This window comes from Myotis davidii, unplaced genomic scaffold (assembly GCF_000327345.1).
Source record: "Myotis davidii unplaced genomic scaffold, ASM32734v1 scaffold26, whole genome shotgun sequence".
In the NCBI taxonomy this organism is placed as follows: Eukaryota; Metazoa; Chordata; class Mammalia; order Chiroptera; family Vespertilionidae; genus Myotis; species Myotis davidii.
In genome coordinates, this window is record NW_006299245.1 from 2,621,175 (window position 1) to 2,636,517 (window position 15,343).

General features: G+C 36.6%; 1 protein-coding gene and 1 pseudogene across 1 annotated transcript in view; one reads left to right on the forward strand and one right to left on the reverse strand.

The window, feature by feature from the left end:
• The window catches only part of PPFIA2 (protein tyrosine phosphatase, receptor type, f polypeptide (PTPRF), interacting protein (liprin), alpha 2), a 451,032-nt gene that overhangs the window by 37,865 nt on the left and 397,824 nt on the right, over window positions 1–15,343 (reverse strand). The window contains exon 22 of the mRNA XM_015571108.1: window positions 4,100–4,181. Within this exon, the coding sequence (XP_015426594.1) occupies window positions 4,100–4,181 (82 nt within the window). The remainder of the gene's footprint in view (window positions 1–4,099; window positions 4,182–15,343) is intronic.
• Window positions 45–3,219, forward strand: LOC102770338 (annotated as a pseudogene).

Sequence of the window (15,343 nt, forward strand, 5' to 3'; positions counted from 1 at the left end):
GAAGCCAGCTTCCATGTTGTGAGAAGCCCCATGAAGATGCCCACATGGCAAAGAACAGATGTTTCTGGACAACGGCCAGCAAGACACTGCATCATGACTGTGAAAACAGGAGTCGTCTTGAAAGTGTATTCTCCCCAAGTCAAGCCTTGAGAACACTGCCACGCTGGCGGTGAGAGACTGAAGAGAGGTTGTAGCTAAGCCATGTCCAGATTCCTGGCCCACAGAAGTCATGAGGAAAAATAAATGCTCAGTCTGGAGATAAGTTGTTACGTGGTTTTAGGTAACTCATACAGATATCCTTTATTTTAAAAAGTCTACCACATTGAAAGGCTACTTGTCTCTATAAGGGAAACAAAAAGCCAAGTCTTTGAGTCAATGTGGATTAGGCTGTGATTGAAATAAAGAAAGGACAGAGGGGATCTGTTAGTAGTATAGTGCTTGACTGAATCTTATATACTCTTCCAGCAGGCTAGGCCAAGGAACTGACCTTACCTAGACAGATATGATTAGATACAACTCAAGATGGCACTTGTCCTCTTAGTTTATAAACACAGGTTGTTCAAAATAACTAAAGATCTCCATATACCTTTGCTGGACACTAGTCATTTTCCACTTCCTCTCTTTTAAGTAAGATATTTGGATTTCAAAACCCCCGCCAAAACCAAACCAAACCAAACCAAACCAAACCAAACCAAACCAAAATAAACAAAAGACAAAACAAAACCAAAACACAAAACAACTCGCGGAAATGTTTGGATTTATCCAAATGCTTGTCCATACACTGTTATCAATGTCATCTATGATTAGACTTTTGAAAGTTTTGGGGGTGGATAAATGGTGTATGAAGCACCAGGCTTACTTCTCTGCATCATTCTCAGCAGCTGTATGCACAGGAGGTGCTAATGGAGGTGAGAGTTAGGAGCTCTCATTCATTGTTCACCCTGCTCATTTATCTTACTTATTCCATTTTAGAACCGGAGTCACTTTAAGAAGCACATTATGAGCAATTTTTGTATGCTCAGATATGTTTAATTAGCACAAATTTACTGTCTGTCCTTTCCTAGCCCTTTAAAGTCAGTAAATATGTTTATTTTATTAAAATAATTGTTTTCTTCACTTGCCAAAATAGCAGCTCTCTGTCAAAGTATAGCTCACTTTATTGGAACGATGCTGATCAAAGAAGGGCTATCAAATTTGAGGGGTGCTTCCTGAAGCATTTCGTTTTATAAATTATTCCTAAAATATAGAAATTTTAAAGACCTGTTTGGAAGAAGCAGCTCTGATTACTAAAATGCTAAAAAAAAAAAAAAAAAAAAAAAAAGCCCTGATACGAGAAAGTAAAATAAAGCAAGACAGAGCTTCTTTCTTCCAGGCCAAGGGAAAAAAAAATGTTTTCATATCTATCTATATAAGACCATTTTCAAAACTCATAGGGGTTTTAATTTTTTCTCATTGATCAACTCTTCTGCTCTGGGTATGATATGCTAATGAATGTGGGTAACTTTATAATCCCAAACCACTGGAAACAAGGAGTTCTAATTGCCTCCGGCAGGCAGGAAAAGCCTGTGTTCTTCTTTGCCCTGACTTTGGCATATCCCAGAAGCCCACTCTACTGAACTAAATAGAACACTCCTGATAAGTAGCATGAGGGACCCCTTGTGGTGAAGTATGTATTTCCGGAATTGTCCTACTGGGCTCCTGATCCCCTCCACCCTGCTCAGATATTACTGAATTTTCCCAGCCCCCTGCGTTGTGCAGGGAATGCTGAATGTAATTCTTGTTTCATCATAACATTCAGTTTAGACACAGAAGGGAAAAAGGGGATACATCTTCCGTTTTATTTCAAGTGGTTAAATCTAGCTGGTCCATAGGCGTTAGAGAATTGGGCTCAGGAATAATACCATAAGCAAAGGAACAGTTCTCTGCAGTTAGGTGGCAGTGGTATCTTTTGGGAGAATGCAAGAAATGGCTCTTCTCTGAAGCCTGCTGATGAGAAGGGACCCTATGGGCTGGAACTGATGTTTTCTGCAACAACAAAAGTGTGGCTCAAAAACTGATTATTCTCAGACAGGATTAACAGAATTTGCAAGGGTGTGTGTGGGTGTGGGGCTGCCAGAGAGCAGGCCTAAATTTGGTTGAGCCTCCTTTATAAATCCGGAGCCTCCAAATTTTTATCTTTTTGCAAAATTGACTGGTTGGATCCTGTCACTGCAAAGCTGATCCATTTTCTCCCGTCTTTTTGTACTTTTACATCAGGAGATTTTCATATTTCTCTAAGCTCTTCTAGCCAAATACTGAAGCCTGGGTCTTTCTTACACTCTAGCTCTTTGGTGTTTTTTTCTCTCTCCTTCAACTCAGCAACAGGAGTGTGGATTCGGCTTATCCCCAAAGCCTGCCCTGCTCCGAACCATCCAAATCTAGGGAGCCTTCACCAGTGCCTGAGATTTATGAGCCTGAAGAAAACGATGCATCCTTGCAAATGTCATCTGCTGAGACACTACACAGAGACTGGACAGCCCCGATTCTTCCACCAGTCCCAGCAGTCCCAGTGCAACACTACTCACTTCTGTAGAGAACAGGGCAGGGAAGGAGGAGAAAGCCCAGGTCAAGAGAGGGAAGATCCGAACCATATTCTCACAGACCCAGCTCTGAGTACTCAATGAGAGATTTCAAAGACAGAAATATCTCAGCCACCAGCAGATGTAAGAACTTTCCAACATCCGGAACCTTAGCTACAAACAGATTAAGACCTGGTTCCAGAACCAGAGAATGAAGTGTAAGAGGTGGCGGAAATACAACTGGCCCAAGAATAGCCACCCTGTGACCCAGATGAGCTCAGCAACTACAGACTACCTGGGCCTCTCCTCTTGTCATCAGGGATGCCTGGTGAACACTGCTGGAAACCTTTCCATATGCAGCAACCATTCCTGGACCAGCCCATCTTGGAACTACCCTGCCTGGAATGGTCAGACCTGGTGTCCCCAAGCCTGGAATAACCAGGCCTGGAACAGCCAATTCTGTAGTTATGGAGAGGAATCCCTGCAGCCCCAGATCCAGTTCCAGCAAAATCCTGTCAGTGATTTGGAGGCCTCCTTGGAAATTGCTGGGGAAACCTATGATGCAATACTGCAAGCCCCTAAATATTATGGTACCCTGCAATCCGCGGATTTATTCCCAGATTATTCCCTGAACGTATAGCCTGAGTTCATGAACATATAGCCATAAACATAGTGTGATGATGGGTGTATTACTCAATCTCAGTTTGGGTAGTGGCTGTATTACCTCTCCTGGGATTTTTCTACGTATCTCTGCCTTGATATGCTGCTTCTCATGCCTACTGTGCCAATTTGGAGGGTAGGGGTTGGGTCTGATTGGAGTCAAAGTAAAGAGGCTTCTGTAGTCTTGCTGCTGTTAGACAAATGATAAAAGATGCCTCTGGCTATAGATAATTAGATATAATACTAGATCTAGTATTTGGATAACTCTAGATCTAGAATCTTAACCTCAAAAATAGACAGTAAAAGCACAAAGGTGTGTGATAAAGGATTACTCATGTTGTCTGGGATTGGGAGGCTTGTTAAAAGCCTCAGTTCAGGTGAATGGTTAAGCTATAATATGCTTCACTGATTTCCTCTGCCCCCTTTGCTGTCTTACAATCTTTAATTTGTTTATTACTCAAGTATTTGTAAAAGATGTTTTTTTGCATTTTGCTGTCATGACAATAGTACCAGTTTGGCTGGTTGGTTTATAAGTTTACATACAAATAAATAAAACGTCTATTTTACCATTAAAAACACACACACACACACACACAAACTGATTATTCTCTTACTCAAGACATAAAGAGGGTGGGATTTAGAGAAACTCCCTTTTATCCACTGGGTATGAACTTCAGCCACTAGCACAAGAAAGCAATACAGTTACATTGCAATGTTCACAGGTCCCTAGAAAAAGCAATATTTCCTTTCTGAGATATTACAGTCTATTGGAAAGCTACTTCAAAACCTGCCTTTAGCCGTCTCTCTAAAACAACAACAACAACAAAAACTACCAAATTAGTAGTGATTGAATCAAGAGCCTTCTGGTTGAATTCTCTTACCTCTAGCCATGCAACCACTGTGGGCCCATCCCACTGGGCAAAAGGTAATCCCTTCCTTCGAGCTTCCTCTAGAAGTTCATGCCTGAAGTGTATAACAGAGGTTAGTCAGGTAAAATGGCAAAAGATGGCTGTGATTATTTTAAATTACATTATTTTTAAATAAATCAAATAATCCTTTATAAACTTTTTATGAGATAATATAGAATAACAGAATTCCTCCTTCCTTTAAGTAATACATGCAAATCACTCATTGATTTTATTAGAAATTAAACAGTGACATCTAAAAATAATTTCCCCCTAACATTTATTCACTAAAATTCAACCATTAAATGTTAATGGACTAAGAAGCTGAATTATATTATCAGCAAATATCCCTTTAACAAGAAAATTGCCCACATAAGCATATTCAAGTATACATTATGGGGTCTAAATGTGGTTTCTTCCATCCCCCTTGCTCGTCTTCCCTTATTATTTCAATGGTAGAGGAAATGCCTGTATATAGAGGCAGGAGATAAATTTGGTCATTTTAGCAGCATTCAAAAGATGTGCTTAGTTTTAGAACTCTCTCTCTTGTCCAGGTGGCTATCTTAGCAGTTAGTTCTTTGATTAGACTACAAAGTTAGTTCTCATTTGAAGAGAACGCTAAGGTAAATAGACTTCTATCACAACAAAGAATGCAAGGTCTGAAATTCAATAATACACTCAATTCCATTTATAACCACTGCTGTTTTTAATGAAAGCGAAACACTTCAATAACAACAGATGTTTGTTTCTGACAATAAAAAGTTGTAAAGAGCCTTGACAAATGCATCTATAATCCCTGTCCCTACTACTGAGCCTTTAGAATTGACGTCCATTTACAAAACCAATTTGAGTTTGCTCATTAGTGACATAGCAAGTTTGTTTTCTTGTTAATATACCTGGCCAGGACTATATTAAAAATGTATTCTCTGTTCCTTAGTATGCTTTGATCTTACACACAAATAATAGAAACATATATAATAATTGGTTTTTTGAATGTGTATATTTTGTGCTTAGGAATCCATAATTAATATCATATATCAACCCCAAAATAAAGTATTTAATTATTTTCTGTCAATCAATTAATTGCTTATTACAGTGGACTATAATATGTTAAAATACATAATCAAAAATGACTTCCAACAGGAGAGCTTTTTGTGTTTGCAAAGGATGCTACCAAGAAGTAGGCATTGTGAAAAATAAGCAAGAAGACAAAACACATATTGAAGTTATAGCGGCTGAAGAGACACATAAATCGACTGTTGTTTCAATTGATGCGATAGCAAGAAAAGCATGGGTCCATCCTGCAAGCAAGCTACTCAGCGCCTGGCAAAGGCAACAGCGACACGGACGCCCTGCACCCCCAACACTACAAAGAGCTTCCTCACCTGGCTGGCTCTGCCACCACCCATCCCTCAGGCTTCCTAGTGCCATCCCTTCACTGAAAACCAGATTCAAATGGCCTAGTCTCGCTGTGACTGACACAGTAATAGAAATGGGTTGAAGTGGGTCAAATAACAAACCATCAGGTACTTATTGAACATCTGAGGAAAGAGACATGGACCCAGTTTTCCAGGAGATCCCTGGCTAGATAAAAAAAAAAAAAGTAAACACACGAAACTGTCTGAAAACAGAATGAAATATACAAATAGGTGTCAAATATCAGTAATGTATATTCTGAGTGTGAGGATTTCATAAAGGGGGCGAATAGCACGGGAAACAATTGGTGAAGTCTTTGTGGCAACTAAGCTTTGAAAGGCAGGCAGAAAGGAGATGGGGACCGTGTTCCAGGCAGGAGAAGCAGTAAGGGCGGAGAGGCAGAGGCAGGACTGAGCATGGAATATGTGCAAGAAAATTTAGAGAAGACCTCCTTCAGAGCAGACCTCGACAGAGGTGAAAAGCACTAGTAAGAGTTGTAATTTACATACATTATGGAAAGGAACGTTTTTACTTATGTGACAGGTGAGTGGCATTAAAGTGGAAGTAACAAGCATACATTTATAATAGTCTTTTCTACATTCAATAAAAGAAAAAACAACAAGAAATATGCACTCAACACTTAGAAAGCACATACCATTTCCACATGTGAATTATATGAGTTGTCCAAAAGCCATTTTTAAAAGTTAGAAAACTTTAATTGTGAAAGTTCTGTCTAGTTTCCTAATAAAATTGCACCACACAAGGTAGAGTGATCCTGTTAAAACTTGTCAGATGATGTAATCTCTGCTCATAAATTTCAATTACTTCCTGTATCACTGAGAATAAAAGCCAAAGAGGCTCATAGAACCTACCCTACTCTCTTCGTCTCTTGGCTCAACTTCCATGTCACCTAATGACACTGGTGTCCTTGCTGTGACCTGAAAACAGCCCAGGCCTCTTTCTGCCTCAGGACCTTTGTACCTGCTATTTCCTCTGCCTGAAATTCTTGTCTTCTCCATCTCCACATGGCTTACTTCCCTACCTATTTTAAATCTTCACTCAGATGTCACCTGCTCTCTGAACGTCTCTTACCCTCCCTCCCATAACACCCACCAGGCACTCCTTATCCTTATTCCTTGCTTTATTATTTTTATTTTCTAACATAAAGTGTCATTTATTCCTCTCTGTCATCTCCCAATAGAAAATAAGTTGAAAGAAGAGCGAGGTTTTATATATTCTTTTCGGAGGTAAATTTGAAGCATCTAAAACAAGGACAGGCACAAAAGAGGTGCTCAGTAAATAATTGTGAATGTTGAATATGTAGACCAGACCTTCCATGCAGGTACTTTTGTTTTAGTAAACTGCATCCCATAATGTATTTCTGTAGTCCAATTTTTGAACCACTTTGTCAGAATAGTATCCATTCCAGATGATTCCAAAAGTTTGACTTGGTTTGGCATTCGTGATGAAAATCTGGTTAAGAGTCAATCCAGTGTGCTTAATAATTATTTCTAAACAGATATTTTACCATACAATTTTTTGAAAAATCATTGGACAATATGGCCCTTCAAAAATTTTTTGTTTTGTTTGTTGTGTTTAAATCATATGCTCTCATGACTTTAGTAAGAGTATGCACTTCAGTTTTTCTTTTAACATCTGTATGCTGAAAATGTGTATCTCAACATAATTATTCCAAACAGAAATATATTACAAATCTCAATCCGTTGCTTCAGAATATTGATTAGCTAAATATACATATTTAGCTCCATAAAATGAAGAGTTTCAAATTCAACATTAACATGTTTGACTTGATTTGGAAAGCACAGCACATTGATTGTGTGTGTGTACAATTGTGTTTGTGTATTGTATTATGGTGCATTTTTACATGCAGTGCATATAAAATTCCATTACATATTTAAGCAGTGCTTGATTTAGAGTCTAAGAACACATTCTAGTTTGTTCAGACTGAAGTGATTTGATTACATTAAAACCAAAGTTCATTCATATTGAAATCTTTATCCTTCAGGTTGCTTTGAAATGGAGAGCATAGTCACTGACAAGAAATTGAATTTATGTGTGAATTTGAGTTGGGATTTACATAATTTCTTTCTTTATTTTAAATTTAATGAAAACCATTAAAAATACACACACACACTGACACACACACACAAATGTGATGGTATAATATAATTACTCATGCTGTTACTGAAAACTAGAGGGGCTTGCATTACCTTCCATTAAACATTTTCACTTTTGCAAGATACTGTGGTCTGTTCTCCCAATTGGGGACTTACTGGAGGAACACTGGTAAATTTTCAGGTTATTTGCATACCATTGAGACTGGATTACTTTAGTACTTGATTTAATTTAAGCCCTCTTTAACTCCAATTTGAAGTTTTCAGTTTCCACACTTCTGAGGTTATTCATATTTTCTTATGCTATTGTGAGAATTACAAAGTTGAGAGTAATATTGGTGAGTACAGAGCACATACCTAGGTCACCTTAGTCCCTCAAGGGGATGCAGGAAATAAGTGGGAAAGTTGGGGCTTAAGTTCTTGTCTTCTGACTCCTAATTCAATGTTCTTTCCACCCCAAAATTTTGCACAACACTGTTTGTTCTATCTTCTCCTGACATTTTAGCCACCTAAGCTTCCTTTTAGCAACTGTGCTAAGGAAATTATTTTGGTATCTAAATTTTTAAGTTCCAGGAGCATGTGCGAGACAAGAAACTGCATTTTAGAATTAAGGCACTTATAGTTTCCTTAAAGCCCATCAATGACAACACCTTATACATTCATTATTTTTCAAATTTCATTCAAAAGAGATACAGAAATGAAGTTTTATTTCTTGGGATTATTTTCCTCATGAAACTTAAAAATCATTAAAACATGGAAGACCAATGTTAAGTGATGACATGAAAATAATGCTTTGAAATCCATTGTCAAGTTATTTATTATTTTGAAAATGTAAGTTCGTACAACTTGCATTTGGCCAGCATAACTAAACAGCACTCTAACCGTAGCTTGCCTTGCATTTTTAAAAATACCTATTAGAGTTTCCATTAGTATCATGAATTTCCTAACTGGAGTAAATATTGCATTGTTAAATAAGTAGTAGTAATAACTATAACTTGAAATTATAGAAGAAAATAAAACAAATATAAGCCATGCTAGTGAACTAAGTAATATTATAAAGCACATGACCTTATATTGGTATCAAAAATATCCATGTAGCCAATTATAAACTCTCCACAGCTTCCTGGATAATTGCATCTCCTAGTAGCTATTTCATTTACTCCTCCCCCAACTTTTGGCTTTGAATTTAAGAGCAATATGTCTCCCCATCTAAAGTGTGCTAAATAGTCCCCCAGGTTACCAAAGCAAAGTTTACACCAGTGTAAATATTTTATAAAATTATGCATAATTTGTTTTACTTTGAAGCCTGATTTGTTTTAAGAATAACTAGCATATTCTAATTTAAAAAAAAAGGTAAAATTTGAAACTGTAATCCGGATAGCATAAATGTTTAAAGCCTCAAACATTAACCCATATACAGGAAACAATGGAAAGAACACAAAATGAAAGGATTCAACCAAAAATAAGATTGACTTTGGAACCTGAGTGTAAAGAAGCAATTAGGGGAGATCTAGCATTTTCCCTCTTCATGTAAGTGCAGTTGTAGCAATTGACAACACTTCTCTCTTGACTACAACGTCAATGCAGAACCGCAGAGCACTGGGAAACACCCAGGTAGAGTTGGTCATGCAGTACTGTTGAAAATACCCAAACAGCCTGCAACTATTACTTAGGCCTCACTGAATGCCACACTAACTCGCAGAGAATGACTTGAGAACTAGGGGAGATGATGTCTGGATATCTGTTGACATGTGTCTCAAAGAACCAAAACACAATTGCCTGGAAGGCCAACATAATTAATTCAAATATGAACATTTCTCTGAACCAATGATTCCTTTGATGCTGTAGAAATAAATACACTTTCCAATTTTTGTTTTTGGTCAGAGGCAGTGCAGCTTGTGTTACAACTGAAAAGAGAAATACCAAAGATAAAACAAAAAGAGGATGATGCTGAAAATAAACATGTTCACCAGCCATGGTGATTCAACTTACCCAGATGTGCTTTTCATGAGATGGAGAAGGATGGATGGAAAAGAAAAGCACACAAATGTTAATGCATACATTTCAATTCAAAGAAAGCCGTGGAATAAAATAAGAGCATTATTTCAGATGTGTGAAAGCTCAAATATGAGAAAGATATGGTGTCTTATTGTTATTTCACCATGACACACATACTCACTGTGTCCAAAAGCATGACCAGCCTGAGGGGAGTTCTAATAGTTGACCAGTAAGTCTGTCTCTTGAAAATGAGCCACTCTGAAACATGCGTGACCACATTTTCCCCAGCCTCTGGTATACCCCGGGAGGAAATCAGCACCCGTCAAAGGACACTCTTTGCCTCAGTGCACTTCTGGGTTATTTTACAAGTAGAAGCAAATAACTCCCTGCATGGCTTACACAGCCGTATAAGCCCACTGTTAGAGCTCAAGAAGCACGGCAGGCTTCTGGAGACGCAGCAACTTGAAGAAAGAACTGGTTTGAACCAGAAGGTCTGTATTCTAGTTCTCACACATGATTAGGTCAAAATTACTAGCAGGTTCTGATCTTGAATTTCCTCAATTTGGGGCAAAAATACATTTGTTCATTCCAGGTCCATAATTTTATTATTCTAATAATTGCTATCATAACGAGTATTTCTTATTTTTGTATAGAGATATGTGCCAGTAATCAGAACATGAGAAAGTATAAAATAATTAAATTATTCTTCACTTGCCACCCTACTTCTTCCTTTATCTGAACTGGCAGAATGAGTGTTGAATTGAATTTCTTTCAATAGAAACATTTATTTGAGCAGAACTTTATAAATATTGCTATGAGGAAAAATAATGAATGAGATTGGTTCACCAATATTATCAGAAATCATCACAAAAGCAACATTGATTTCAATGTAATCTTTGAAGGGGCCCACTTGTTCCCTGGATATAGTAGAGGCACAGGGAAATATGGAATTTAAATAATTCAACAAAAAGCCATGGAAATATTATTTTAAATTTTCTAGACAAGCATACTAGACTAAATCTCAGAAAAATAAAACTTTTACTACAACTCATAAAATATATTCAATGTAACAAAATATGAAGCAGGAGTTCCTATCTCAGAAATAGGGCAAATCAGATTTTTCTTGATTATTGCATAATCATTATAAAGAAAAAATTTGTTGTGGCAATGGAACACCCTGCACGTGCCTCTCTAAACGCATTCATTCAGAGAAACCATGTATTACTTTATTAAATGGGCATCACAAGAGAGGTATATTCTTTGACCTTAGTACCAGAATAGCTGGGGCAAGCTCTTTAAATTTTCAAAGAAACAAAAATAATTGTCCAAACAAGTTGGTACCACAATGTCCTAAGCAAGTTAAGTCATACTTTTTACATCATACATACAACAAAGAAAATTAAAACAAAAAAGAGATAGCTTCTAAGTGATTAAGGTGATTTTCCTGTCAACATGCCTGTGAACTTTTTCATGAGCTTTGAAAACAAGGCAATTTCTGAGCTTTATACAAAAATTGGCCCCAAAATTTGGGCCAGTTATTACCATGGACAAAATTATCTTCCATAGCCTACCAGTTACCTAGAAATTGCTCTCCATTAAAACAAGCAGGTTAAATCTGCATAAAGTAGAATATTAATATTCCTCACATCTTCATTTATCATTTTTGAAAATAGAAAATTTTCACCAATAAAAAATACCTTAAATATAAAACATGAGAAATTCTGAAAACAAATAATAAACACAAATAATAAAGTATTGTTTTAAGTTCTACTATATTTCTTATCAATTTGTGTAAGTTATCTGTCTTCTTGTACTTTTTATAAACTTTCATCTCCTCCATAGTCAATTAATTTAAGAGTCACTTTGAACAGATATCTCACTTTAGAATATTAAGTATTTCAGCTCATGACTTTCTAAAATATATCTTCTGCAAAAACCAGAAAGCTATAGTCATAAGTAACTCAGATATTTTTGTGGTAATAAATTTGTATCAAAGATATATATGCAAAGATAAAGTGTTTAATTTCTACTATAAAAATTAATACATTTTTTCCTATAAGCAGTTATTTGCAGTTACATATAACCTCATTATTCTTTTCCTCTCCACTCCAGATTATGATAATAGCAAGAGAGGTTCTGTCAAGAATAAATGTTCTTTAGTTAAAGACCACTGTAAGTAATAGGCAAATAAATTTTAATTGACATAGAAAAGAGACAGTTAAGTTACCATCTAATGAATAAGTTCTAATTCAATTATTGGCATAATGTTTTCCTTGGGAACATCCGCACAAGAAGACATTACAGCTAACACACGTCTTATATTTCAGAACAGGCACCTTAAACGTCAGTTGTCTTACTTTCTCTTTCTAGATCACCTATTGAATGAATGGGCTTTCACCTGTTTACAAACAAGTCAACTGTGGATGTAAAATAATTCATATTTCACATGAAATAATTCATGAAATGAGCTTTATATGTGGAATATAATTGCCTCTCACTTTTGAAGGTTCAAGTTGATAACTCAGAAATATTTTTAAATCAGTTATTAGCACCAGGTTGAGGAATGACTGGAGTAGTAACTGGAGTGGAAAAGTAGAATGAAGAAAGGATTTTTTTTAATGGCGTAAACTTGAGAATGTTTGAATGGTGATGGCCATACACAGAAGAGAACAGAATTTGAAGATCTAAGAGCAAGTAGTAATAGGCTCAACATAACTGAGAAAATGGGAAGGGATGGCCTTAAGTAAGAAGACAGAAGCCTAGTTTCCTGTAATAATAAAACACAACAAAACAGGATTAGGGCAAGTGTTAGTGTGCATTAGACAGTAATAAGTCAGAGTACTCAGTTGTTCTCTTTATTCCCTCTTTCTAAGGCACAATGTGAGCTCATTTGCAGAAGATGCAGGTTTAAGCAAAGTGGAGGTCTCTCATAGAAGTTTCAGAGAGTAGAACTGGTGAGAGGAACATATCAAGATTACTGGGCAGTACTGAAATCCTAAATGAAGCTGGTGCCAGTTTCCTTGCTGTAATTTTCTCCAGAAGCACAAAGGTGCCCAAACATAGACAGGGAGAATGACAAGTCAGTGGTGGCTGTGTTTATGACACATGGATAGGAGCAAAGGAAAGAGAAGTAAAAAAATTAGGAATATTTGGTTGTGTTGAAATTATGGGCATGGAATCTAAGCTGAAACGGGAAAGAGGAGAGGACAGAGAAGGGCTAGCGCAGCGTGCAGGAACAGAAGTTTATAAAGATGACAGTGGAAGAAGTCCATAAAGCATGTTGAAAGGAGAAGACTCCAGTCCCAGAGGAATGATATACCTAAATCAGTACTTTGTAACAGAGTGACTCGGGATGATGACAAGACTCAGTATATGACCGTGGGGAGTTGGAGCAGAGAATGATATTGAAAGTGATGAAGCCCTGAGACTTAAAGGCCACGCTGTGACGGGGTGAGCTCCGTGGATATAAGAGCACCCCAGGCTAGTGGCAGGAGTGGCTTTATATAGAAAGTCAGATGATGGCACACAGATAGAGATAGATAGCCAAGCACATTTCTTCTAATCCTTGTATATGAAAGCAAATGTTTCCGAAGTTTTAAGTATGGTTCATCATGACACTGCTTTAGAAATAACATTTCTTTCAAGTTAATGCTGACTTCAAATAGCTTTTATTTATTATTTTTTTAAAATATATATTTTATTGATTTTTTACAGAAAGGAAGGGAGAGAGATAGAGAGTTAGAAACATTGATGAGAGAGAAACATCGATCAGCTGCCTCCTGCACACCCCCTTTTGGGTATGTGCCCGCAACCCAGGTACATGCCCTTGACCGGAATCAAACCTGGTACCTTTCAGTCCACAGGCCGACGCTCCATCCACTGAGCCAAACCGGTTTCGGCTCAAATAGCTTTTAGAGATATTTTTAAAAGAGGTTAAGAATCTCTATTCTTCTAAGAATCTTGTTATTCATTTGCCTAGCAAACTTAACCCAAATGAAGCACTTTATAATGTAGAATTAGAAGGAAGCACATTTAATGGTATGTATATATGAATGTATGCATAAAATATACATATATACAATGCATATATATTTTTGAAAGAAATGTATTTTGGTAAAGACTTTTTAAATAAAACCCTGGCAATAGGACATGAAGGCTCACTACCCTTCTTAGAAATGTGGAGACAAGGAAAAGAAACTTGCTTCATGACTGGCTAATTTTAAATAAATATGTGAAAAATACAATACAGAGATAATGCAAATTCCTGTATTTGTAGAAACAAATATGGAGAATTCTTTCTAGATTAAGATGTCAGCATTTATCTAAATGTACCATAATTAGTGGCAGTTTTTCTTTTTAAAAAAGGAATTAAATCATCCTTGTTATTAGACACTGACTTTGTAAGTTTTACTGAAATAAATAATGTTAGATTGACTCAAGCACACATTTACATTTGTATATTGCTTATTTATTAGTGATCATTACTATTGTTATATTAAGCTTTGGAATATTATGTGGGGTTAATTATATCAGAAAAAGTCAATTATATACATGGCTAAATCTTGTGTTTTGAAACTACCTATCTTTGTCTTTAAAAAGGTACAGTATTTGTTTGGTTTGAATATACTTGTTGAACATTTTGAAGGGAGGGATGAGGTTGGGTAAAAGGAAAATATATGTTACTTTTTCAGAGTATAAAGAGAATGAGAGTTGTTTTTTTTTAATCCCTATATAGACCATTTTAAATTATATAAAGTATTCAAGGTCCAGCTGAAAGACTGGACTGCATATTCTTTAAATTGTGGCCTTCCCCTGAAATCCTATCTAATTCAGATGTAATATAGGCTCAGGAGATCTGCACTTTTGGGAACCAAAGGTGTTGTGAAAATTAAGATACAATACAACTTAAAATGTATAGAATAATAGCTAGCATATTATAACTGTTCCATGTGATTATTAAGTATTTAATACATGTGAGTAGATTACTATCATTACTATACAAAGGATGAGGAGGAAAATGGAAAAGAATACATGCACACTAGGATATAGGAGCAATTATAATAAGAGCTAGATATTAAGCATATTAAGACCATAGCGTGCATGATGGGAAACAGAGAAAACAGAGCTGGTGAGATAAATAGGGACTAGATAATGTAGGAATTTATGGGCTACATAAAGGCATTTGGACTGTATCGTATGGCTGCTAGAATGATTGGGGAATTTCAGGCAGGTTACAAAATATGACTTAGATAGAGCTCTTGAGCAGAAATGTGAAGAATAGATTACAGGAAGGCAAGACTGGAAGTACAAAGATAGTTTTAAATGGTATGAGAAAAGAAGAAAATCACATGCTTGAGAGATTTTTAAAGAGCTAGTATATGGAGTGACGGTACATGAAGGTGAAGGAACACAGAGGCGAGAGTGATCGATAGTATACAACAGAGGTGAGAGTGATAGTGGTACATGAAGGTGCGTAGAGGAAGAAGGAAAAGGGAGAATAGGGATGAAACCCAGGTTTCTGGTTTAGTCTTCTGTGTAGAGGCCATTGCCCTAGTACCTGTTCCATTTTCTTAGGTTTTCTTCTTTACCCTAGAGTTCTTTCCCGCACAGCTTCTAATCACACACTTAGTTATTCAGAAAATATAATTTGAGTGCCTACAATATGCAGCAC